Here is a 23,472-nt window from a genome sequence, read left to right as displayed (position 1 = left end):
GGGAAATGTGGGGTCGAGCTGGTATTGGTGTGAATGGGACTTTCAGAGTGGCTCCTGGATGGTTGGACAGGCAAGTTTCCTAAACATAGCCACCTTCAACGGGACAAACGTAGATGCAGCTGGTTCTGTTTCTGTGGACTATATCCATACATATGTTTGCACAGAAAGGAAGTGACACAATGGAAGTCTCTCTCACATCACACAAATATTAATGTTCTGGAAAGTCCATCTCTAGTCTAGAAATGCCCCTGGTCTCCAGTGAGTTGTACTACAAATCATGCTGGCAGCTAGAAACAAATTTTTAGCCAGGACCGGCAACTAAATATGTTAATTTGTTATGAGTGAAATTATTTCCTGTAATTTGCAAACTAAAAAAAATTATTTTATAGCTTTACTTATCACATCAACTTTAATAAAGGAGGAGTGGTCTTGTTCACAAATGTACAGAATGCCTTCCTATAACAGGTTCAGGTTATAAACAATAGAATTATTACCTTAAATTCTAAAATGTAAGTGGTGAGGTAGCAAAGGTACCCTAATATTTTCATTTCATAAATTTTTATACACAAAGACAGAATTTTGGAGAAGGAGAGTAATTTTTAACAAAAATTTAAAAGAATAGTATCAGAAACTGAACAGAACTTACATCCTAGAGATGTTGGGGAGATTGGAAAAAGCATCACTTGGAATTTTTCTTAGATGAGTCTCCAAAAATCTCCTAGAGAAACAAAAAATTGGCAGTTAACATCCTTTGGTAACTACAATTTAAGATTAAAAGGTCCTACACAGCTTCAGCTCTACTCTAATATTTTTGTTCTTATCTTGCCTTTTCTCCGTGTTGCCATCTTTGCCTCATTTCTATTCCTGTTTCATTACGGGGCTTGTTTTGTTTGGTGTGAGCCATCAATCTGAACTGCAGCTTTCTGCATCATCCCTCCCAAGAACTCAGGAGCTGGTGGTGACAATGGACCTTCTGAAACTCCAGAGCATGGCCAACAAAATGTATTTGCCCACTGAAGTTATTGAAATATTAAGAGAATTCTTTTAGTAATTTCAGTCTCCACAATTATATCCAATCCTTCATTCTGATCAAGAAATTCGGGCATGTCAGCCAAAATTGAATTTGAGCATTTGCAACTACCTCCCCAGAATTCTCCATTTTCTTTGTAATTAATAATACATTCTTCCACCTCAAACATCTCATGTGGGGGTGGCATGTACCTTACCCATGTGAAGGAGATTTTGGAAAATCTCCACAATATTTGAGGGAGACACTTATCAACAGCCAAGCTCTTAACAGAATGAATCTCCAGCAGACTCACTCTAAATAAGAAAGAAGGAAATGCTTTTGAAAATCAGCCTATGATAGCTGTTAAACTTATAGCTACAACTTGTTTTTGTTAATCTTTGGTTTTCCAATACAGTTTGGGAATACACTTACAGAACATCCAGTCAATGAACAGTTTGAAGAATAATCAAGAACAATGATAAACTTTTCCCCAGCTGCTATTTAACAACGGTTAAAGAAAAAATAAATAAACAAATTAGGATGATTTCCTGATTGTGTTTTGTTTCATAATGCCAAGTATCTGATTACTACAACTATATTTGATTTACACAGCCAAATATATTATAATTTTGAGACTTATCAAGCTTCTGGAACTTGCATACAAGAAATAAAATTGTAGAAATAGATTTTAATAATAACAATATACGTAGAAATTCTCCAAGGTTTTGTCTTGAATTAAAGTATAAATTAAGAGAATATACATTTCTATAATCCCAAGGGAAGAATCTACTTCCCCAGTCTACCTTCTCTACTCCATATACTTGTTACAAGAATGAGTAAAGACTTCTACTTTTCCAGCAGTGAGTTGATGTTTGTCCTGACCTCAATACACCTGGCTCCAAACAAGCCCCCAGCCATGGGAATGTCAATTGGTCCAGAGGTTATATCCATATAGATGTTATTTTAACATCCACAGCAGTATCAGTGATGTTACGTCAGTAAGAGATATTAGAGAAATAAATATATATTTTACATAGTTGCCTCTTCATTTAAAAAAATTTTTAAATGCACATCTACAAAACACAATAAGTGTACATACCACACAAAGAATTTCAGATTTAAATTATATGATTTGTAACTTGAATCATGTCAAGAAAAGCTTTATGTATTTTAATGAACTATTCTCCACCAATGCAGGGGGAAAAATTTACCATATGTCAATATGAAACAGATTTTGTCAATTTTAAACAAAGTAAAAAATTTTACATTCAAAATTCATTTTTTCTGAGAAAATTGTAACAAGCAGTGACCTAGCTTTTATATAGGAGAAATAAACATGACAACAAAGTAATGGCTAGGTATACAACTATTGACACACTCATTTCTAGTTTTTTATATCCAATTCAATCCAACACAAAAAAATATGTTTTAAATTATTCTGAAATAAATACATTGTAGTCTTTCTGTTGGTGCAAAAATAGCTATAAAAAGGCATTTCACATATTGAAATTCATGCTGAGCTTACCAGAAGATGATTACCACCTAGTGTCCAATGCTAGTATTACCAATGTAATAGGAATGAGGGAAAGATTCACACAGCAAAGGAACTTTGCAAGTAGGGAATCACTTCTGAACATGCAAGACTACATAGCTGCTTTCGTACAACTAGCAGTCCAACAGAATAACATGAAGTATCCCTCAAAAGTGGCCCAGCCCTAAGAAATGAAATAAATACTAGATTCCTTCAAAATGAAATTGTACCGGTCAGTGTTTGGGACAAGTAGGTACTGCAAGTAAGCTCTTACTGCTCATGTATCCTCTTCCTGCAAACTGAGGTACAGACGGACACTCTCAGACTGACAGGCAAGAATTTATGTTGGTTACTTGCCAATTTACAGCAAATAGAAAACACCAATCCACAATGCTGGAGCTAATCCTTGCTCAATTTGTGATCACCCAGTGCTTCTGACTGGATTAGAGTAAAAAAAGATTTTACAGGAAGGAATGATCCCATCCTCAGTCAGTTTTCAGAAGACACCAAGGTGGGCAGGAACGTTGATCTGCTGGAGGGTAGGAAGGCTCTGTAGAGGGTCCTGTACAGGCTGGAATGATGGCCCAAGGCAATTTTCAGATGGCTCATTTATAATTTTTGAGTAAAATAAGCTACTTTTTCTACTCTCTAAATTTTGGCTACCACATACTAGCCACCTAATAGCATAGCAAGCTGCAATGCTATTAGCAGCTTCACAATATATATTGTTCATTTTTTTGAGACTCTTTAATGTGTATTCTGTGAACATAAGGATATGTAAGGGCTGAGTCCAGCAGAACACAAAAGCATGTTTAAAGTTGAGTTTTATAGGAACTGAGACTGTATCTCATTTTCCCTATTCCTGTTTTGGAAGATTAGCATTTCACAGTAATCTCTCTGAACTGCATGTGGGAAGGTTCAGTCATGCCTGGCAATGAAGGCAGATCATTTAGACATTTTTAAAACACTTCCTGAGACAGTCCAATTATCAAAATAGAATCACCTTTTATAGACTGTTTGGAGGTTCTGTAAACCCATGTTAAGGAAAACACCAAACATTTCTTGATTTTGCAAATATATAAACAGACTGTATGAGTCAAATTCATGAAAAGTTGTCCTCTCCAATGACATTAGCTATTTGCAAAAAAAAAAAAAAAAAAAAAAAAAAAAAAATTGTAAATTATTCCTTAGTAGTTATATGGATTTTTCTTTTTGGTAAAATTTAAGCTTTTTCTTTCCTTTTACAGATGTCTCAATAAGCTCTGTTTCCCAATTCAAGAGAAGGCTGTTGTGTGCTTCTGAAGTGTAATGGGTTGGAAACGTTATGTTAAAAGAAAACACTGTAATGAAAACTGATTATAATAGCAATCCAAGATTCAGTGTAGTGTAACACTTACAGAATCAGTCTGTTAAACCACTGTTGAAATCAACTCCAAAAATAAGAGTTTTTAAACTCTGGTATAAACTACTCTTTTGCTACTATAATGATCAAAACTCATCATCTTCTCAAACAAGGAAATTATACAAATTAATTTCCACTGCCTTATCACCAGTATCTTCTGTAAAAACGTGTGATATTCTCATTAAGGTTAATATCTTCTCAGCATTTAAGAAAGAACTACTTGCAGTCCTCCTGCTTTCTGTTGAGAAAACTATGTGTGTAGTTCAAAAATGCTGAAGTAATGCTTGTTTCTACTAGGAATGGCAACAGCTTTTTGGTTTTTGCTTGTACAGTTCCTAGCACTTGATAGGTTTCTATGCCATGACACGAGAAATTTAAATGTTCCAAACGTACAAGAAATGTTACTAATACAATGACTGATAAGGAATGAAAGAAAATATTATATTCAACATTCACAAGATATTATTTTGGCCTTTAGTAGTTTCTCTGTTCCCTTAGTCCCTCATTCCTGTTCTTCATCTCAGTTTGAGTTGGCCTGTGTATGCACAGTAAAGCAGCGCACAGTTTGTACATTACTTCAAGAACCCTTAGAACAGTGCTTCAGTTTACCATTGGGATTATGAACAAATCCTTTCACTTTTACATTTCACTTTAACTGAGACAATAATACATACAAATTTTTCAACCTAGTGTATTGGACCTACTGTATGTCAAATGCAGGATTGTTGTATGTTAACAGCAGAATTATAGAAGCAATATGATGCCTTTCTAAGCAAAATATGCAGGTAAATATAATAACAAGCATCAGAATTGACAAGAAAGTTTCATTTTATGTAAAATACAGTATTTAGGAAACATTTTATGTTGCATAGAGTTATTTCAATCATTACCTGTAAGGCGATTATTAAAATGATTTCATGTATTTGCTAAGTATAATGATGTTTGGAAAAAAAAATTAATTATTTAAAAAAGGTTCAAAACTGTCTTTGTCTTCAGAAATAGTAAAATAATTTTACAAATGAAAATAACCATATATTTTTAAATTAATTAATTGCAACTAAAATATTATTTCAAAATGTGTAGCCGGGAAGGGAAGGGAAGGGAAGGGAAGGGAAGGGAAGGGAAGGGAAGGGAAAGGAAGGGAAGGGAAGGGAAGGGAAGGGAAGGGAAGGGAAGGGAAGGGAAGGGAAGGGAAGGGAAGGGAAGGGAAGGGAAGGGAAGGGAAGGGAAGGGAAGGGAAGGGAAGGGAAGGGAAGGGAAGGGAAGGGAAGGGAAGGGAAGGGAAGGGAAGGGAAGGGAAGGGAAGGGAAGGGAAGGGAAGGGAAGGGAAGGGAAGGGAAGGGAAGGGAAGGGAAGGGAAGGGAAGGGAAGGGAAGGGAAGGGAAGGGAAGGGAAGGGAAGGGAAGGGAAGGGAAGGGAGAGATTAAGTTAATTTAGTAAGTGAATGCAGGAGATGTAATGCACACTGAATAAGAAGCAAAACTTTATTAGTTTTATTTTCAAAGAAAAATAATTAAAAACAAGTAAAAATAGATTTACAAAATAAAAATTATTGAGAAGTGCATTGAGGTGATGCTGGGATAGTGATACGAATATGTCGTCATAATGATACCAAGAAGCATATTACAATAATTCAAGAATTATGATGCATTTATATCTTTGGAAAAATATTGAGTGGGGGTTTGGTGATCTGTATGTGTAAGTAAACAGAAAATATCTTATACTGAAAAGTCATCTCCAAGATCAATATCTGTGCATTCAGGAATTCTGGATAAACACCTCCATTAATTATATTTGGATAAATAACAGTTTAAAATAAACACACTTTTCTGGCTTAAGTTCATGTCACTTTTCTATTAAAAGAGTTAGAAATAAACTTTTATTGGAATTTTTTTGTAAGCATTTCTTAAAAAATTGTTCACCCCATTCTTTTAAAATAGTAAAAGAGAAATGAGAACAGTTCTGTCTGAATAGACAGAATGAAACTTTAATTGGAGTTTCAAGATCCTGTGCATTGAAAAGAGCTCATCATCTCCAAAAGCTGGCAAAGTGTTCCCTCGCCAGTCTTAGTCCTACAAACCCTACAAAACTGAATAGCCACACAAAAATTTTTTGAATTGGCAATCTTGAGGTTCACTCGTTATTACCAAGAAGCAGAATTACCTTGCCTAAAGTAACAAACTTGCTGCATTTAGGGAAAATTGTAGAGAGTTGCAACATAAAATGTGCAACATGTACAGCTACATATTTCACCTCAAAGAAGTGTTTATTTCTTCTTAAGGTTAACAGAAACTTCAATTATTTTGGAGTCTTTTGTCTTTGATTCAGAACTGCTGCCTATTGTACGGCAAGAGGATGAAAACACGACGGAATCAGGGTCATGCACTTTACAATCTCACAAAATTCTGCCTGTTGTTTTAACTGCCATGTGCAAATAACCCAGTCTGAGGCATCTGAAAACACTCTGAATAAAAACCACATATAGGTAAATGTTATGACTCCCATTTAACATATGGAGGGAAAGAAATATTAAGAGATTTGCAGAGAGCAAGGGACTACAGAATTGGATACAGTCCACCAGACTTCAGCAATTCAAATAAGAGAACAGAAGGAAAATAAACACATTTTATCCAGAGAGAAAACTTCAAACTGAAGTAAAAAAGTGTGGTGGTTTATTTTGTGTTTGGTTGGGTTATGTTTTGTTTGTTTGTCTGGAGAGGTTGTGTGTGAAAAGAGCTTTGTTTTCCTTATTTCCTCAGATAATTCTCCCATTTGCTTTCAATTAAAAGACTATGCAGCACATGTTCTACCACTTCTACCATATACTATAAAATCACAATTGTCATTACCTGGAATATTTTCTTGACATGGCAGGGAGTACTCATCTTGAGAAGTTTGCAATGGTCACTCTAATAGGTGCACGTGATTAAATTTCACCCCAAATAAACAGAAAACTTTTACTTTTCCCAGGGAAATAAGATCTTCACAGGGTGTTTTTGTCTTTTCAAACAGTGGCTTATTATTTTACATTCCTCATTACTACAGGTGTTTAAAACACTGGAATTCCAGTGGTCAAAGTGCTTTATTTGTGGAGCTGTATGCAGAGAGGTACTTCTCAGCCATCAAACCAGAATATTTCAAGGAGAGTATCAAGTTTCATTATGTGCTCTCATTGTTTCTATTAACTATTTTAAATGTCTGTACAAAGGCATTTTCTCCTATAAACTGCAACTGCTGTATTTTCTAATTTATCATGGTAGATTTCAAAGAACATACTGCTTGGTACATGTCATAACATTACTGCAATTGCAACCTAAATAAACTGTGTATATAAAAGTATAATAATAAAAAAAAAGTTGTATAATTTAAAATCTTATTAGCTGAAATACTTCAGTCTAACCATCCAAAAAAATTAAAGGCAAGCAAAAATAATGGAAATAACACAAATATGTTTTCTTTCTTTCAAGGCAAGTGGCCAATTTAAGCTTTTATTTTCAGTGTTAAAAAATCTGAAAAGCATTCAAATAAGTGCAAATAATTTAATGGTTCTTATTTATATAAAGTCCCGAGAATCATTATCAAGACATAAAGGAACCAATCTGTTACTAGTTTGCCTTGCAATTAAATCAACTGAGTTTGAGTTAATTTACTTTATCAGAAAGTAATCTCTATTTATAAGTGAACCTTCCCTTAGAGACTATAAAACTTCTGTACCTCAAGAAACAAAGTAAAAGTCAGGAGGATTAATCTGCTCTGTTTTAGCTGACAGGTGCCATTTCAGTCTCATTACAGTACTTGACTGACAGATATGACACAAGATGCTCATCTGGATTGGCAGCAGGAGCCCAGACAAGATCTTCTGCTGTGCCCCAAATGCACCAAACACTTAGGCTGAGCTACCTGAATTAATCTATCACTTTGGCAGACTCTAAATTTGCTGCTTTATCCCATACTCCACACTTTCATCTGAAGTAACCTGTCTCCCAAACAGTATTCTTGGATTCTCAATTCTCACGGATTCTTTTTCTTTTCCAGTTTTGACAAAGAAGCTGAAAATGCACAGAGGATTTTGTGGAAGTCTTTGTGAGGTGACACATCCAGTTCCTATTGGTTTTTAATCACAAAATCGTGTTTGATCTACCTTTCCTTCCCCACATCCCCTAAGAACTTGCCACACAGAATCCAGCCTACTGCTCACTTTGCCCACAAACAGCCCAGTTACTTATTTTCCCACATTTTCCACAGAACTCTTAAGATCCAATGAAGCATCTCTTCACAGCTCTTTAAGGTTTGAGAGTCACTTTTCCAACCTCCTCCTGCCACACGCAGTCTGCACACCGCCGTTCCCGCTATCCTGTACCGCCCAGGTAATCTGCAGTGCCTGTCCCCTCTCCCCGGTTCTTCATCTCACAGGACATAAGCTCAGAGCATCTCCTGCCTGCAAAGCATGAATACTCGAAGCTGGCTTCCCTAAAACATCCCAGTGTACTCACAGGGTCTGGGTGTCCTCCGGTAGGCTGGGAATAAAGTAGATGTCCCTGCAAGTGATTTTGTAATCCTCCCAGTCAGAGCACTCGCAGAAGGCTGAAGGACAGCTCTCTGTACCCTGGCTGCACAGCACCAGCAGCAGCAGCAGCAGCAGCTGGAAGGCTACCGTGAGGCACAGCATCTTCCGCCGTCCGCTCCCGCTCTGCCCTCCGCTTCTCCGCGGAGACGAGGAGATCCCAGAGCTGCGCGGGCGGACCACGCTGCCCCGCCGGGAGAAACTGCCGGGGAAAGGCGGCACCTGCGCTGGACAACGCCGCCTTCTCACTAAGCGGGGTCAGGAGAGGTCTCAGCAAGCCCTGAGTGCCCTCGCCATCGGGCAGGGTCCCTCTCCTCGCCCCGGCCCCGCTCTCACCCCGCCGGCCATCCTGGACCTGGTCCCGCTCCTCCGCAGGCCTCCCGCGGGGTCCCCCGGGGCGCGTTCCCCGGCAGCGCCCGTCCCCCGGGGCTCCCTCCGGCCGCAGCCCGGGGCTCCGGGGCCGCCTGCGCGGGCGGCCGGGACTGCGCGGGGCGAGCGGGCTCTCTGCCCTACCCAACCCAGCCCAGCCCTGCCCAGCCCCGCTCTGCCCGGCCGGGCCGACAGCCGCGCCGGCAGCGGCACCGGCCCGTCCAGCCGTTTCCAAAGGCAGCGGCGGAACGTCGGACCCCGACCATTCCTCCCGGCAACTTTGCAGAAAGCAACAGGAGGAAGGGGGCTGAGTAAGAGCCATACTAACTCACCTGTGAAAGCAGTGAAGTTAAAGCAGACCTTTGCAACAAGCAAATATTCACTGACCGCAAGTTAGATATGCACTAAATGTAAAGCAGTTAAAGAAGCACTGAAAGTTCAAAAGAATGATTTTGAAAATGACAGGATAGAGCAAAAGAGGAGAGAGTAGCATTTCTCACATTATCAGACAAGATAAAAGCCATTCACCAAAGAAAAAAAATGGGGGGAAAACCCTAACCTTGACAGAAATAAAGTGCAATTATTGTCACCTTAAGTAGGTATACAACAAGAAAAATGTCAACATAAATGTTTGTAATCTTTAGAGGAGGAAACTTGAAAATGTAACCTATGCACTGTATAAGTTAGATTTCAATATTCTTGGATAATTAGTCCCCCTCCAGCTCCATTAGAATTATTAAAATGTTTTGAGTACAATACATTAGATACTATTTTGATATAACTCTTTAAAAATACTTGAAGTCAGGTCACCAGTATGTGTTTCCTAAATGTAATGAATCCCCTCAATACATCCTTTTAAAGTAAGCAAATGATACTATGGCCATAAAGAAATATAATATAAATCCTGATCTTATGGGCTTATGTTAAGCAGTTAGATCTTGTGTAAGTGAGGAATCTCATCAGTTACAGTTAACCCATTTAGGATGGGGTATCCTTGGGAGTGTCCCAGAGAGGAGTCAAGCTGAAGTACCCACAAGAGTGTCCAAGAGAATTTCACACTGCATTGCATGAATTCCCTTAGAAACACTGGCTCTCCTCTGCCCTGTTCAGTTATGTCCTTCTGATACACTGCTCACATCTGTAACTCACCTGCAGCCCTAAGAGCCACCATTCAGCACCACATTTTGGTGTCTGTACCAACCTAAATGACAACAAAGTCACAGGCAGATCACTGAATTTCAAGGCAAATGAGCAAGAGAGATACACAGTCCACAGAGGCACAAATGAGACAAAAGTTGTGACTTAGTCTTGTCAAGTCACACAGGGGCTCTGTAGCTGTTGACCACTTTGGTCAGTGCTAAGGGAGACAGCTCCAGCATGGTGTAAGCCAGACCGTCTTGCTCAAGGCTGCTACCAAGGTGTTCCAGGTTGCCATCTTTCAGCAGTGGGATCACGTTCTTTCCCAGCCAAGAGTTAATGACACATTTCATGAGGAAGAAAGCCACAAAGCAGTACAGGTTCTGAGAGTGGAAACACACCCACTTCTGTGCTGCTAGCCCATCTGGTCCTGTCCCACCCATCTTGTCCTCAGTGGAAATGAGACGCACCATTATACTGTTTGGCATAGCTGAGAGTCAGCAAGTACAACATTACCACAGTTGCTACAACCTGCAAAACCTACACTTGTCCAACACACTCAGGGTAACATTGCCTGGCATTCATGAGGAATAGCATGTCTTCCTGTTTTCAGAACCATAGACAAGATAAAAATTCTCATCCACTTATTACACCAGTCATGGGACACAACTGTATTATTTCATACATAATCATTTGAGGTCTTATTGATCTCTGAGGGCAAATCACCAGAACGGGGAGTGGGGCAATCTCAGGGTTCTGTACTGTGTGCTTCATTCAATCCCACTGACCTTTCCCAGATCTGGAAACACCACCTCACTGCCCAACTGTACTATAGGGAGGCTTTTGCCAGGATCTATGGGACTTGCCTTCTTTTTCTTTCTCATGCTGTTGTGGTTTCCATGGCCATAATTTTTAAAAATTAAATGCAGATATATCAGAGATCAAACATACATTAAAGTTTAGTGGATTTAGGCTTGCCTTGGATCCTCTACCCAATGGGAGTAATCAGCCACTTAAACTTCACCTAACATGTTACATGTTACAAAAATCATGCCTGCCTACATTCTCCTCTGATTTCCTGCTTCTTACTGTCAAAGTAACAGCTTGTCCCAGGGACACTGAAACTCTCTTCACCTTTTGGCTTTGGCAAAGAAATATTTTGGTTGACACAGGATGGCAACAAAGCATACAAAACCATCTAGCAAAACAAATGTATAATCAAAGGAATTTCTGTAGTCTTTTGGACCTATCTCTTAGCTGTCATGAGCCTATTCTATGCCTGATTTCCAGATGCAGTGGGTACAAGTCATATTTGTTTCATCCAGTTGCCTGGCACTGTCCAGAGGCAGCTTGTGAGCTTCAAGTAGTGTAAAAGTAGTGTAAAATTCTCTTCCACCTTAATCTCTGTTTTCTCACAACCGGTTTTGATGATGTAGTATGAATCTGAGCAAAACAGGAGTTCTCACAACATGATCTAGTTTGTCAGAAAAGACCACAGATGTGTATCCTGTCTCTAATTACAGTAGAGTGCTGGAGTGATTTGTTGCAGTGTCTTGTGTGTACTCTCTGGCAGCCTGCCTCTCTCTCTCTTTTATTCCTACTTCAGAGTCACTTTTTATGTTTCATTGTGTATGGACAAAGCAAAGGAAAAACAGATTTATTGGTGGGAAGATAAGTAGTCCCAAGATTTGAGTAATTTCCGTTATCATAAAACAAATACTTACTTGTCTGGTGTACTTACCTTTACTAATAGGGTAACCTAGATTAGCTACTCCATCATAATTGTGTTTAAGATTCCAGAACAAGAGGAAGAGTAATTTGCTTCATTGCTGTTTCACTGAGAGCAGTATTTTGAATTACCTTTCATTTATTAGGGAAAAGGAGTGTGCACACAGATACCAGTGTCAGAAGCTTTGTCATGGCAGCAGCTCTGTGGCAGTTGTGATAGTCCAGAAAGTGTTAATGGAAGGAAAACTATCTTCCCAGCTATTTCTAAGGGATCAAAAAAGGAAATGATAAAAGATTCTATACTAAAAAAATGGCAAAGCTGACACAAAGATGTTTGGAATAGACTCTAAAATAAATAAGAATGGCTTAATACATTATTTCTGGGCTTGAACCATAAATGAGAGCAGCAAGGGACTCCTGTCGTTGAAGGCCTGATAGCTTCGAAGGAAACAGGACAGAACATGTACCTTCAGCCTGGGAGGAGCTCCAGGTCTGGATGCACCTCCTTCTGTGCTTCAAGACTTGGCTTGCACATTCTGAACCAGGAACATCAACAGAGTTTGGGGAGAAAACTGGCTGTTGCTAACTGCATGGTGTTTCTGTGGGCACTGGCTTTGCTCAGAAAAGCTATGCTCTAGGTAAAATGATGTTTACATTGTAGTTTCTAGCATGTTTAAGGAATTTTCTGGTTACAAGTTTGCCATCACTGTTCAGTTGTTTCCCTCTGTCAGAGCTCTCCCCTGGCCAACCTATCCACCCCAGCTCCATGTACCCTCTCTGACAGCTCTGGGGCTCTGGGATAGCACAAGCCCGAGCTATTCAAATGTTGAACTCATTCCCAGCCTGATTCCTACAGCCCAGTCTTGCTGACTGATTTTCCTGCATTTACTGAGGACCTATGTGGAAGGTAGCATAGTATTGTCTTTTCTCCAGTCCTATCTCCTTGGCAGAGCTTGGACCTACTTTGTAGTCTTGTCTCCAGATGTCTCTTGCTCCTCATATCTGGACCCTGGATCTATTTTCATTCCTTGCCTTGCTGTGACTGTCAATATCACCAACCCAGTCCTTCTGAGTCCATGTTGCAGGACTGTGTCCAGTTGGCAAGACCACTCTCAGTGCTGTGCCCACACTTGGCTCACAGCTGGCAGTCCCCTCCTAGAGCAGCCTGTCAGAGCTGAGAGCACTGATGGACCTGACAGCCACCAGCTGTGCAGCCTCTAGCAGGGCTGGTGGCATGGAATGGGCTGCCAGGCCCTGTCTGCCGCTCGAGGAGGATCCTCTGTGGCCCCTGGTGCCTGGCCCTGAGGGCTGCCGGCCTTGCATTGCATACTCTGGCTTCTTCTAGTCAGTTCCCAGTCTTCCTGTTCAACTTTATCAAGAACAGGCCCAGTGATGGCAGAACTAAGATTGTATTTGTAAGTCTACAGATAACCCCAGGCTAGGGAGGTCTCTGAACTCTAGATCAGAATGTAAATTCCGAATAGAAAAACACAGGTAGCTACATGCAATAAGACACAACCTGCATGGCAAAAATATGGGAATATGTCTACTTCATTTTGCATTTATAGAGTTGTCTGGAATACTCTATCATCAAGAAGTAGTCAAACAGAATTATTGACAGGATAGTAAGGAAAATGGGAGGTTTAGAAACATGACCTGTACTGAAGGAACGACGGAACACAGTTGCTTAGCTTAGTCAAGACTGCAAGTGTTTTAAGCTGTAAAACAGAACAATAATCAATAGTTCTGATCACATCAGTTTTGAAAAGTGACTAGCAGCTTAGAGTGACTGGCAACTTTTAAACCCTGTAGAATATTAGTAAATGTTCCTCTTTTATATACTAAAACCATTTAATGTATTAAATTATCACCAATGACTGTACATCCACAATTATAAATATAATCCTAAGAACAGACATGCAAAATCCTGTATGCCCCAAGGCTAGAGAAATTAAGTAATTTTAATCAATTAAAATGTCTTGTGGTCTGATTCAAATAAACAAATAGGAAAGAAAGTCACTTTTAAATCACTGTATATTTCAGATTTTTTTCCTGGTTCTTTTTCACAGACCCCTGCATGCCTCTAATAATTTTAAGACACCAAGAGTTGACAATCATCTTTTTCCACTGTTACAGGCACTCCCTCTAGTGACAGCCAGAGTTTCCCATTTAGTACATATCCTCTCAAGCACTGCAAGGTTCTGAATTCCATAATTTTTGTGATGCTTTCTGAAAAAAAAAAATTATTATCATCTGACAGATTTGATGTGGTTTCTCACTTATCCTTTCATGGCTTATACGGTTTATACAGAAATCAGATAAACAACAAGAAACACTTAGGTCTAACTGGTGTTCTACATAGATCATCAGCTATCAGCAGCCACATCTAGGAATATTTGCATAAGGAAATGTTTAAACTGGGAAAACAAATCAATAAAGAGTAAATTAAAAGACCTTGTGGGAGTTTTTTTCTGATTAATCCACATGTTTTTCCATACTAGATACTTGGAAGATATGCCAATTACTACCTTTTCCAGTTTTTATTTCAGAATCTCAAATAATTTCTGGCACGTCAAAAAAAAAATACATTACACTGCTTTGACACAGAATGTTTGAACAGCTACATGAAATAATTGTATTCTAGGTTCTTGAAGATTCGTGTCCATATAAAATAAAGTCTTCTATTTCAAGGTAGTTTTGGAGTTTTATGGTTACGGGATATTGAGGAACTCTTGTGCTGTTCCTTACTGTAAGAAAATCCATGAAAAATGGTGACAATTGGAATACCCAGTAGGCTGCAGGATAAAGAAGAGGTACAGCCTTATAAAGGCTGAGGCTGTTGGTTCTTAAGAGTGCTCAGAGAGAAGAGCTAGGTCAAACTATTTCTTGGCCTTAAGCAATTGTTTAGGTAAGAATGATGAGAGCTGTTTTCAGGCAGGTAAATTTGTCTACAGAAAGAGCTATTGAATCACTGAGTCACAGAATCATTGAAATTGGAAGGGACCCTGGAAGCCATCTGCCCAAGCCCCTGATCAAGCAGGGTCACCTAGAGCTGGTTGCCCAGAACTGTGTTCAGTTCAAACAGCTTTTGATTATTCCAAGGATATAGATCCACAGCTTCATCATGCACCCTGTGCCAGTGTTTGGCCACTCTCAAAAATGAAAAGAGTTCCCTGATGATGATAGAAAGTCCTGTTCCATTTGTGCCCATTGCCTCTTGCCTTGTCACTGGACAAGTTCCCTTCAAGTACTTATATACAAGGATGAGATCCTCGAAGCCTTCTCTTCTCCAGGCTAGACAGCCCAGCTTTCTCAGTTTTTTCTCAATGGAGAGATTAATTATCTTGATGTCCCTCATCATGTCAGTAGCTACCTCAGCAGCCATGGGTGCATCCCAGGGCTATGCTAGCCTATGGACTTAAGTCTCTCTCTGTATATTTTTTTTCCCTCAGGCTTACATTCCCTGTGCCTCTTCATCTAAAGTCAGCTTTCTAGCCATCTTTGACTTCATTCTGCATCTATTGCATGGGCATCCAGGCTTAGAAATAACCTCTAGCAAAAATGAATTTGCTCTCATAATTTAGCCTTCAGACCTTCAGATCTTGCACTTTTCTTTGACTTGAGTCATAGCACACACTTCCTTTAATAAGGAAAACAGCATGTTTAATAGAACAGTTTGATTGTTTATTACAACAATCATAAATAAAAAATGGCTTTTAAGCTCACTGACCTGGTGACAATTCATCTACCATATAGTGTTTCTCCTCTTTTATGCATTGATGATAGTTGTTCATAAAAGAACTCATTTTCTGAGCACCATGGAAGATAACCTGTAGGACAGTTATTTATTTTGTGTTGGTTTTTTTTGTTTGGTTTTTTTTTTTTATAGCCTTATGAAAGAAATAGCAAAACAATCTCCTGAAAGCTTACATGAATAATGACTTGTCATGGAGGACAAGTAGTATAGCATGAAAAGACATCATTGGTGACAAACACAAAAATTAAAAAAATTAAATTTAAGCTAAAAAGAAATTATTTTTTTAAAAAGTTGTAGTCCTTCTGGATTTTCTACCTTTAAGGTCTGTGTCCTCAGACTCAATACAGATTTATTTATTTATATGTGTAATAATAATATTTCAGAATATTATGAGAATAATATTTCAGAATAATATTTTCTTTTTTTTAAGGTTTTGGCCAAGATCTGCATTTGTATTATATATTTGTATTAGTCAAGGGGCACAACAGCATTAATTAAGCAGCACTAACCTGAAGTAGAAAGACCATGCTGGCCTCTCTAAATGCAAGCACCATCATGTTACTGTCTCAACACAGCATCTAAGATAACAGAAGGCTGGATATATGTTTTTAAATTCATCTAATAAAATAAAAGGGTTCTATTTTTGTAAAGTTAAACACCTTCTTTATAATTATGTCTTGTATACAGGTTTGTTGTGCACAGTTAATTTCTCATCATCCTCATTCCAAACTGAAGATATACTGTAGCAATCTTATGCGCATATTTAACAACCTTATGACAAAAGTAAACAAAAAAAAAATCACAGTACTGTTTATCTTCAAAAAGAGAATTCCAAAAATATGACTCTCAAAAACTATAGTGGTGCATCAGTATAATCATATGGCATTGAAGCACGCCTGCTGTATTGTGAACTCGTCAAACAGTCCTGCAGGACAGGAATGAAGGCAGACACTATAGCTGGCCAGCCGCACCTTATTGCTGTGCTCAAAGGCCAATGGTCACTGCCTGGAGTGGATTCAAGAGGCAATAGACATACTATGTAGCTCACTACCTTTACCTCTGGCTGGAGTGCTCACCTATAGGTGATCAAATATTCCAGTGACTGTTAGCTCTGCCGGAATTTCAGAGGCCCAGGAGACATTTCCTGTGATCGGCCACAACACTCTTTATCCCTTCTCTCTTCAAGGCCAGAGTAGCACTGTGTAATATTTGGTCGTTTTTACTGGACACAGGGGTAATGGACACAACATTTAGGAGCAGGGAAATGAGTGACTTAAGGAAACAAGAGAAAGTCAAGAAACAGGAAGGGAGCTGCCTCCTTGTGAGAAACAGCTGCTCTCAGTAGCGCACACGCCTTTCCCCTGCCATCAGCCTCTGCTCGGAAGCGGAACACACTCGCCGGCTTTACCAGCGCAACAGCTTTTGTTCCTGCTCTTCGTAGTCATTTAGCTGATATGTTTGTAAACACCAACGTACATTTCGTAAAAATTTCACAAAACAACGTTTATAAACACCGGGTCACTCGCGGAACCTCCCACGCCACCACCAGCGCTCTCCACAGGCCCGGCAAGGCGGGACCTGCCCGGCCCTCGCCGCGCCGCCGCCGCAAAGCCTCTCGGGAGTTGAAGTCCCGCACGCTGCCTTTTCCATGGCGGGCCCGCGGCTTATGGACTCCGAGTCCCATGGAGCGCTGCGGGGGGCCCGGTGCCCGGCCCGCGGCCCCGGCAGCCGGCGGCAGGGCGGCTAGTTCAAGTTGCCATAGCGGCGAGGTGAGGCGGGCGGGAGGTGCCCGGGGACGGGGTGGCCCCGTCTCGGAGTGTTGTGCGGTGAGGGCCGGGGTGCGGGAAGGGCCGCGCCGGGGCGGTGTGCGGGGGGCGGCTGTCCGGCTTGGGGCGCGGGGGGAGCGGCGGCGGGAGGCGCGGGCGCCTCGGGGCGCTCCGGAGGCCCGGCCGGCGGCGGCCCCGGCGCCTTCTGCGCTCCACGGGCCCATCCGGGCCAGAGAACTGGGAGGCTCTCCGAGCTGGAGTCGGGTGTTAGTGAAGTTCCTGCGTGCCCGGCAGGAGGAGGGTTTCCAGAGGGCGTTACTTGCTTATGGGCAGTGCGAAGGAACCGTTCTCTGTGTCGTGCTGCTGAAGAGTGCTGGGAGCACGGTGTGACAAATTGGTAATAAAATGTAGTACTGATCCCTTAAGGCACGATGGTGAAAGATCACCATATGAGATCACCTTCCCGTCTTTTTCCGGGCTCAAATACAAACACTGAAGGAAAGGACCTTTCAGGTGTCATGTTATTCCTTTCTGAAATGATTATTATATTTTTTTTTCGTAGTGCTCAGTCTTAGCTGTAAGGCTTCAACCATTCCTTTAACACTAAGTTAGTTACCTAGTGATAGATTAGTCTGTGTGGAGCTGAACAAATAAAATACTTGAGGAATAATCAGCCTGTGTACACTGACTTTATCTTTTGTTTATTTGAGCTGGTGAGCTTGACGTTGAGATTGTCAGCTTTACTTCTTACCTGGCAGATCTCAAAATGTCCTCAGTGAAGCTGAAATGCTCTGCTTCCTACAGGAAAGGAAAACAGCAAGTACTGATGCTTTTCATCAGTTCAACAAAGGTTATAATCTGCTTGGGTAGAACTAAAAACCAGTAAGAGCCAAATTATTCTTCCTGTCAAGTAGGTCATATCATCATGTGTTGAAATTAGTGTAGCCTTATGGAAAAAGTGATAAACCTTTTTTTTTTGTTTGTTTCAGTTGATAGGCAAATGTGCATATGGAACATTTCTACTAATTTCCACTTCTTTGTGATTTTTTTTTTTTAATTTAAAGTGAAACTTGCACAGTTCCTTTAAAAATGAGGATATTGCCTTATGTGAAACAGCTTCTTTACCTTAAAAGTACTTGTGGTTCCTTTTAGGTTGCTCCTGACAACAAAGAGGAATGCTTAACCATAAATAGTAAGTTTTCTTCAGACAAAATGTTCTCCTTATCCTGTGCTTTCTTTTATTTTTACCTTGATTACTGACCTTTGTTCTGTGCTTTGGCTAGTATATATCTTAATGGACTTATTTTAGGACAACTGAAAATAAACCCATTAATCTTTCCTGCTGTAAATCTTGATTTCCCGTTTTTCCTTCAGTCTTTGCTTTTCAGTAGTTGGGGCTCTTATTGTTGGGTCTGCTTCTTTGTTGGGTTTTGTTGATTTTTTTTTTATCAAATTACAGTAAAGTCAATATTATTCCATGTTATTATTTATACCAGTGTTGTATTTTATTTTTATTTGTATTTGAAAATATCCCATGGTTTCTGTTTCCCAGTGTTTAGTGTTTATTCTTTTTCAGTGTCATTAAGACTTCATTGCAGCTGACTAGAGTGAGGCGCTGGAATAACGAATTCTGATACTGTTAGTAAAAATGTGCTTTAGTGATGTGAGATAAGAGGAAAGATGAGGTAAATTCACCAGTTCAGAAAAAGAAGGAATACTGATGTACTTGAACACAGACTGATTTGCTGTTCTTTCATGTTTGAAAGGTTTTTATCCAAGTCCAGGGGACACAGTTTGCAACCTTTTGAAAATTAAATATAAAGATTTGGAAAAACATCAAGTTGCCTCCAGATAAAATACAATATAATATAGTATTTTAATCCATCCATGGTTTCTTTTGGAAATTTCAGCTCTCATGGCTAGAAGAACATCATATTTACTGTGACTTTTTTTTTTGTTGTTCACTACAGAGGTTCAAGAATTTGCCAGTCTATTTCTTCTTTCACCAAGTCATTCCATGACCTTAAGGCAAACTGCTGCAGTGTGTAATAGTTTAAGAAAAAATTTCAATCTAACCTACCTTTTGAGGGTTGTTATTTTAATCAGTTACTACATGACTTTACTATACTAGGCACAGCTGTCTGTAGTTCTTAATAATTTCACCCATATGATGATTGTTGACCTATTTTCTCTCTATCTTGCCAGCCTTGAGATTTAGCAATCCCCATTCTGAAGACAGTTTAGTGAGTACTGTGAGGTAAAGGAGAGTGGTTCTGCAGACCAGAAAGATTGATAAAATATTGATGTCTCCAGTCTATGTTTGGGGAGGAGAATTTACTTTGGGCTGTGATTTGATCATGGGTACTAAACATTTGGAAACGGTGGAATTGCATATTTTGATTTAATTTGCTCCTAAGGGGCTCTGCCTCCTGCATCTTGACCCTGCTTCATACTGTGAACAGAGGTAATAACTAAGGAGCAGTTGGAAGATACGTTTCAAAAGTACATCCTGCTGATCCAAACCAGAAAGGCAAATGTAATCTGAGTTTGTGAAGTTGCTTTGGGAATATTGTGCAAGACTTCAGTTACAGACAGGAATTAACACATGTTACTTTTTCTGGTCTTCCTGCCTAGGCTTCAAGGTACTGATGGCAGATTCATCCAGTGATTCAGACAACTTACTTACGGGTCGGATTGGAAGGCGGCCTTTGAGGGCATCCCACAGCAGAGCTCAGAACTATGGTGCTGAAGAAGTTACAGAGAAGATCCATACTTTAGCAAGCACTTTGCAGGTTCTTTACAAAATACGGTTTTAAAGTATTTATAGAGCCTGCATTTCTGTAACACAGGGTCAAATTTTCATTTCTAAAGTTGTGGAGTGTACTGCACAGATGGGAAATATTGCTTTCTGTGCAAACCAAAAATGGGTTTGGGAAATTTATCATACTGCTTTTGAGCTGAAAGTGCTTGGCTTGTTGCACTTTTGTACAGCTGCTACTTCAGACAGTAATAGAATGTTATTAGAAACAATGATGTGTCGGGGAATACTATTTATAAAGTTAGCAAACTGAATAAGGGCAAATCAGCTTTCTTAGATTCTCACAAACAGCATGAAATTTTCTAGCAGAAAGTTTCATCCTTGTCTTGGTTCTCTTTGTACTGTGTAAAATTTCCAAATTTCTGATAAATATGTATGCAGTCAATTGCTTCAGGATAGAGCTTACATTTCAAATGTTTTCTAGATGTGAAAAAACACTGGGAGAAGCATTATTTCTAAACTTTTAAGAGAGGAAGAAAAAGTGGAGGGTGCAGAGGGAATATTTGTTTTGCAAGTAGGAGGAGACATTTAGCTATTCTGACACCATTAGTGGTTGAGAATTTATTCCCGTTCTTCTCTAGCTGACAGTTCTGAATACCTGGAGTGGATGGGTGTATGTTTCATTACATATTGTTTGTCCAGCAATATTTTTTTTCCTTTTAATATAAGATAAGAGAAAAATCAGTATAGAATGGTAAACATAAATGTCAAAACTACTTATCTGGAAAATAAACATCAACCTAGAGAAAAGATAATAATAAGAATACAGTCTAACTACTTTTAAAAAGGGATTCTTTGCTATTCTGATTCTGTCAAACCTCTTTCTAGCCGCTCTTCTGAAATTCTGATTTTAAGCTAATAGCTTTTTATGGACTTTATGCTTTTTTTCAGCAGATCTTCCATCTGATCCAGGTGTTTATCTGGTCAGAGAATACTCATGCCACTGTATGACACACCTTACCTAGTGTGATCACCTTCAAAAACTTGTTATTTCTCACATAACTATTCTGTTCTACAAGCAGGTTATGTTAAGATTGTTGGATTAAAAAGGTTTTTCTACACAATGGCTGAAAATCAAAAAGACTTTTTATTTGATGCTGCAATGATAACATTTGGTTTTGTTTTTTTCTTCTTCATTTTCTTCCCTTTAGCCATACTGTGCCTTTCAGATTCCGGTTACTTGAATAGGATTTTGAATACTTAAGCCCTTTGGAAAGGGTTTGTGTTTTGAATTTAATCTTAGAAATCAATAAGAATAAAGACAACAGTATTGTTTGATTATAGGAGGTTTCTGTTTTGACTTTTTTCGTATATTTTTTTTATTTAAGGATACCAACAGAAATCTAAGACACGTTGACCATTTGCTAGGACAATACAGAGAATACAACAAGGAACAAACCAAAGCCATAACAACTGTGAGTAACTTTCAGTTTATCTTAACTTTTTAGGTATTTTCCATTAGTAGAATTCATAGCTGAAAACTTGGTATTAATGGACAGAATATATAAGGAGTTGAGTAGCTGTAAACAAAAACTTCTAATATTTATTTGAGCAAATGAAATCAGAATATATTTATATGTTATATAATGAAATTCTGTCAGGTTTTGTAGGCTTCTCTGGTTTATAAACACCCAATAGATTATGTTATGGTACTATGCAAAATACAAGATATGTAGCTGAAATAGAGTATTAGGGAACATCTTTCTTTTGCAGGAAGAAGTGATAAGACAAATGCAGGGAATGAGATTGTGATCATACTGGTGTAGCCTTTTTTCCTGTCATTCAGAAACAACAGTTTCTGGATCTGTTGACCAGCTTGCTCTAAATTGCAGGAAAGTTCAAAAATGAGTCTTCTCATTTTAGAAACTCAAAACTAAAACTTCTACAAACGTGAAAACAGGTGTCTTAGAGAAAACAAAACAAATTAGTGCTGCTCGGCCAAGAGAAGTTTACAATTCAGTTACAAACAAGCTGTAGCAGGTGCTGCCTTGAAACAGATATATATGAAATGTAGAATATTTTACATGTGAAGGTAGAGAAAGTGAAGAAGCAAATGTGTGGAAAAGAAAGCTTTTCTTCAGAGAAAGAGAGCCAACACTGTATAAGTCTGCAGGAGTAAAACATCAATTTATCCATTGTTTACAAATTTCTCTTAGAAAAAGGAGAACTGTTAGAAACTGATGTTTTGTGCATAGTCACATAAAGGTGTAACAAAGCAAGAGGCTAAGAGCCAAAGTTAACAAATGTAATTATAAAAAATGAGATGTAATTTTGAAAAATGAAGAACTAATTTTTGAACATAGCTAGTTCTGTATTCTTAAATTGGGAATGGCTTCCTTTTCCTGGAAGTGAAACTTCTAAAAATAGAAGTTTCCGTAAAGCTGCTTAGGGAAATTTGATAGCCATGTAAAATTGAATCCAGGTAGGGCTGGTGGAAGAATTCCAGTAAAAAATAATTTCTTTGAAGTTATTTTTTGAATTTTGCAGAACTGTGAATGGGCATTGCTGGCAAATAGTTCTTATATTGATTGTAGGAGACAAACTTTTGAATTTTCATGGTGAAAAAAAAAAAAAAAGAAACTTGATATTTGAAGCTGCCAATGTTGGAAGTGTGTTTTACCATAATTACAGGAATGTGATATATGAGATTGAAGAAAAGCTGTTATTAATTCATAGCTGTACTTGGCTTAAAAATAGCTTTTATTCTCTTAATGACTTTTAGATAAATAACGTTTTCCATGCTTTTTGAAAAACAAGTTTGTGTTCATATTTCAATAAATTACAACTTTTCTACAGTTGAAAGAAACACTGGAGCAATCTATAGGTCAATTGAGGAGCCAGCGACTAACGCGAAACTCTGGAACGAGGAGTGCATCTCTCTCAAGCTTATATCCCAGTGACCTGGATGGAGAAGGAATATCTGGTAAAATGCTTAAAGGCCTTGAGTATGCTTGAGTTATGTCATATGGCTGTGTTATGCAAAGAGGAAATTAAGAAAAATGTGTAGAGATAGTCGTATGGAAAGCCGTTGATTACTTCAAAGAAATTGAGTTTAGAAATTTGGGAGACCTGCATTAAGTTATGCAGTTGTTTATGTGGTAAATTTTTCCATCTTTCTGTTTCTGTTAGTATATTTTGCTGATATCCCAGGAGATATATATGAAATGTTGATTCTTTCAGCTGAGGAAGTTAATTTTCCACTGCATGAGTTGTAGGTACATACAAGTTAAGGCTAAATCCAAAAAATATTGCAACTTCTGAAGCTTGCTTCACAGCAAAAAGGGAATTTAAATTTTAAATGCATGTGATTATGGATGTTTGGAAATGGTGGAAAAGAAAAAAACAGAAATTATTTATGACACACAAAAGAGTAGGGTTTTTTTCCTTGTAT

The 23,472-nt window shown here is 38.9% G+C and overlaps 1 protein-coding gene across 8 annotated transcripts in view; it reads left to right on the top strand.

The window, feature by feature from the left end:
- Positions 1 to 16,931: 16,931 nt before the first annotated feature.
- Positions 16,932 to 23,472, top strand: part of CEP128 (centrosomal protein 128) — a 96,385-nt gene continuing 89,844 nt past the window's right edge. For 5 of the 8 annotated variants that reach the window (XM_072930306.1, XM_072930305.1, XM_072930304.1 and 2 more), the window contains exons 1-5: positions 16,932 to 17,323; positions 18,416 to 18,455; positions 19,898 to 20,055; positions 21,410 to 21,496; positions 22,878 to 23,004. In XM_072930306.1, the coding sequence (XP_072786407.1) occupies positions 16,952 to 17,323; positions 18,416 to 18,455; positions 19,898 to 20,055; positions 21,410 to 21,496; positions 22,878 to 23,004 (784 nt within the window). In that variant the 5' untranslated portion in view covers positions 16,932 to 16,951. Of the gene's footprint in view, positions 17,324 to 17,436; positions 17,661 to 17,755; positions 17,777 to 18,415; positions 18,456 to 19,897; positions 20,056 to 21,409; positions 21,497 to 22,877; positions 23,005 to 23,472 lie in introns of those variants that run through there. The other 3 variants (XM_030274777.4, XM_072930307.1, XM_072930308.1) reach the window with 3 other exon arrangements.

The sequence above is a fragment of the Taeniopygia guttata genome, chromosome 5 (genome assembly GCF_048771995.1).
Source record: "Taeniopygia guttata chromosome 5, bTaeGut7.mat, whole genome shotgun sequence".
NCBI lineage: Eukaryota > Metazoa > Chordata > Aves > Passeriformes > Estrildidae > Taeniopygia > Taeniopygia guttata.
The sequence above is the reverse complement of the archived record's forward strand: the minus strand, read 5'-3'. Positions and strand labels throughout refer to the sequence as shown.